The following is a 3,232-nucleotide window of genomic DNA, read 5'->3' as shown; positions in this document are numbered from 1 at the left end:
TTTCCCAGCTGTCTCCTCTCCAAACAGCATGACAAAGTCTTGTTCAATCTGAAATTAAATAATAAACAAGTGCATCAACACAAAGTCCTCCTTCTTGTCAACTTCCTACAAATTTTAGACCTGATCTTATACTTAAACAAGACCTTAGGAAACTTTGGAATATATTTAGCAAAGAAAAAAGTGTATATAAAAAACAAACACTTACAAGGCCAACTGTATCAAGAAACCTAGGGAAGGTAACTAGGATGTCTGTGGACTTATCAGTATCATGAACTAGAGTTTGTCAGTATTCAAAAGTGGCCTTCATTTTCTCCCTCACAACAATCTCATCTGATGAATGGTTTAGGATAGATATTGCCTCACAACACTCATCACCAGTGAGTTGCCGTCCAGAAGTAACAGGTCTCCACTCAACCTGTGGACCACCACTTGATTCTGGAGCTTGTTTGCCACTTTTTGAGTTTATGGTTGTGTTGCGTTGAACAGTTTTCAAACGCCAAGCAAGATAGCCACTTCCACTTGCTGGATCATAGAAATGTTCCTGCAAAAATAAATGACATATTGTATATATCATGATATAGCTTCACAGATTATAGTGCAAACTATAAATGACAGTTTAAGGTAGTTGCACCAATGATATTCTGATCATATGTGCTGTCACAAGCATACTTCACTAACCACTATGTTTCCAGTATACCAGGTTGTAAAACTTACATATCCATTTTTTGAGAAAGGATCCTCTAGATATGGAAACAAAGCCACAATTCCTTGAGCATATTTGATGTGCACACTCTGAGGGGGTACTCGTCTAAAAAACAAGTAAATAAATAAATGAAACACATGAATGACATGAAAAGAGACAAGCACCATTTCCACTGTTAAGCTTTTGACACATACCCATGCACCTCAACCATGTCAGCAACAAGAATATTCACTAGCTGTCTCCTGGTGCTATCTGACAAGCTCTTAGTTTTCTCATATTCATGAAAAATCTTGTCACCGCCTGGTTTACCGTTCAGGGTAGCATAAACCATCTGTGTAACATACAGAACATCAGAATAAGGTCAACTAATCAGCTATATGCTATGAAATTCAACAATATTTTAATTTCAAAACAATATCCAAAAAATAACTGTTGTAACAAGGTTACCAAATTACTAACTATGGATTATACAAAACTCAATATTAGTTAATTAGATTAGTTTTCCTATCTTGAAAGATTTTCAACACCTCAATGAACTCTTACACTTTTTGCTTCTTCCTTATCATCACATCTCATTTTCTTGCTTGGGAAATCTTCCACACTCTGACAAGTACTTTCAGTAAGGGTCACAGTTGAAGCAGAGGAGAATGATGCCTCTGAGCAACATAAATCTGAAGAATCTGAAAAAATTAGGAAGACAACAATAGGAACACATGTAAGGGCAATATCATTAAAGGCAGCATTTTATCTTATGGAATTACAATTGAAAGATCCTTTTCATTCAATTAAATGAAAAATTCAAGTAAATAAAAAATTAATGAAAAATGCCAAAACAGTTTGATGCAGATGACTAATTACCATCCTTCAAACAAGCTCTCAACAAAATCTCGTCTCCTTTTTGCAGAAAATCACCAAAAATATCCTCATCAACTTCTGTCCCTGATGAATCCTTGTAAACTATTTCAGCATCAGGTGGCAAGCCAAATTTATCTATGACTGCAAAAAGAATGACATAGTAAAGATTGATCACAAAACTTCAATCTGTTAAAAGACAGCATATAGTTGGTGTTTCATTTCTGTAAATGTAAAAAATATTTTTGATGCACTTGTCATCAAGAACCATCTTAGCCACAATTCCTTAAATATCTGGTTCCTTGTGACATATCTGAAAGCTGCACGTTAGCCTATTGATTTTAATTGTCCCAAAACTTTTTTTAAAAAAGAGAAATATTGTTATTAATATCTATTAGATATTAGAATATTTAAACACCCCATATTACATAATGTCTGAAAGTTTTTTTTACATTACATTTTTTTTTTCACATTTAATTTTACTGTATCAAAGAACAAAAAGGAGGATGAACCTGCTTGATTGAACTGCTGATAATCGTAAGTCCCGTCAGTCTCAGTCACCTTCACATACTTCTGGCTTTCTTGGTATCGCACATTCAAAAGCATTTCTGCTGAAACCAATATTAGTTTTGTTTATTACAATAAAATACATCACTAGGACTTAATCTAAGACAAATATATCAAAAATAAATAGATAAAAACCTTACCACCGATTTGCTGCAGTACCACCATACAAACGCAGCAATAACCAACACCACCAAGATCAGCAGAACGAGTCCTAGAATCTTCCAGTCACACTACATTCCAAAACACATAAATAAGATTTGTAAGCGTTTATATAAAAATTAATAATCGTGTTACATTATGAGACAACCTTTCATATAAATAGAGAACACATCTGAGTTTCAAAACATTCAACAACATATGAGAAATGATTGTGAACCGATTTCATGTTGCAGTCTTGTACTAAAATTCTGGCAACCAACGCGATTGAACAAACACACAACAAAAATATATTAAACAGTAGCTGGTTTGATCAGTGTCTGGCAATTGATACCTTGTTAACTATACTGGATTTTTCAGTCGCTGATCAACAATCGCTATGTGTGAACACTATAAACACATGCCAACTCTGACCAGAGGGCCAGTCGCCGACGAGCTACAGATAATTATAGCGTAAGACACGAGTGGAAGGCTGGGGACCTCACAGAGGCAAATAATCAAGAATTAAATCGATAATGACGGGGAAAATGGCTGTGTATAGCGATGGACTCGGCAAACTGAGTTTTTACTAGAACTCTGGAGTACACAAGTGCTCAGTACCACAACCACCTGGAGTTACCTAGGTTTTCATTACAAAGTAAATTTTACATTTCTTTACCCCATATTCTTTTCGAATGTTTTTTGGAACTAATCATAGCGCAAACGAGTCGTTGCGCTTTTTTGTTTAAGGTACATTTCATACTTTCGTTCTCCTCATAAAATGTCGGAGACAGAGGCGACCAGCAAGACTTCAGTTAAGTTTTCTGATGCGCCTCACTCGCTATTTATAAATAGAAATAGTAGCATATCGGCCATTCTTACGTGTGCTACGAACACTAACTATTAAGTACATTTTATGGGCGATGAATACATACGTCCCTAATGGTTAGATAACTTACATGTGTATCGCTTTCA

General features: G+C 35.2%; 1 protein-coding gene across 1 annotated transcript; it reads right to left on the bottom strand.

The window, feature by feature from the left end:
* Positions 1–283: 283 nt before the first annotated feature.
* Positions 284–2,346, bottom strand: LOC120538626. The gene is made up of 7 exons (XM_039768013.1): positions 2,263–2,346; positions 2,068–2,163; positions 1,562–1,699; positions 1,247–1,383; positions 898–1,034; positions 715–808; positions 284–541 (listed from the first exon to the last, which is right to left on the bottom strand). The coding sequence occupies exons 1-7, from the start codon at positions 2,285–2,287 to the stop codon at positions 284–286; spliced, it is 885 nt and encodes a 294-aa protein (XP_039623947.1). The 5' UTR covers positions 2,288–2,346.
* Between the last annotated feature and the right edge of the window lie 886 nt (positions 2,347–3,232).

Source organism: Polypterus senegalus, chromosome 11 (assembly GCF_016835505.1).
Source record: "Polypterus senegalus isolate Bchr_013 chromosome 11, ASM1683550v1, whole genome shotgun sequence".
Classification (NCBI taxonomy): domain Eukaryota; kingdom Metazoa; phylum Chordata; class Cladistia; order Polypteriformes; family Polypteridae; genus Polypterus; species Polypterus senegalus.
Note: the sequence above shows the minus strand (reverse complement) of the source record. Positions and strands in the feature narration are given on the sequence as shown.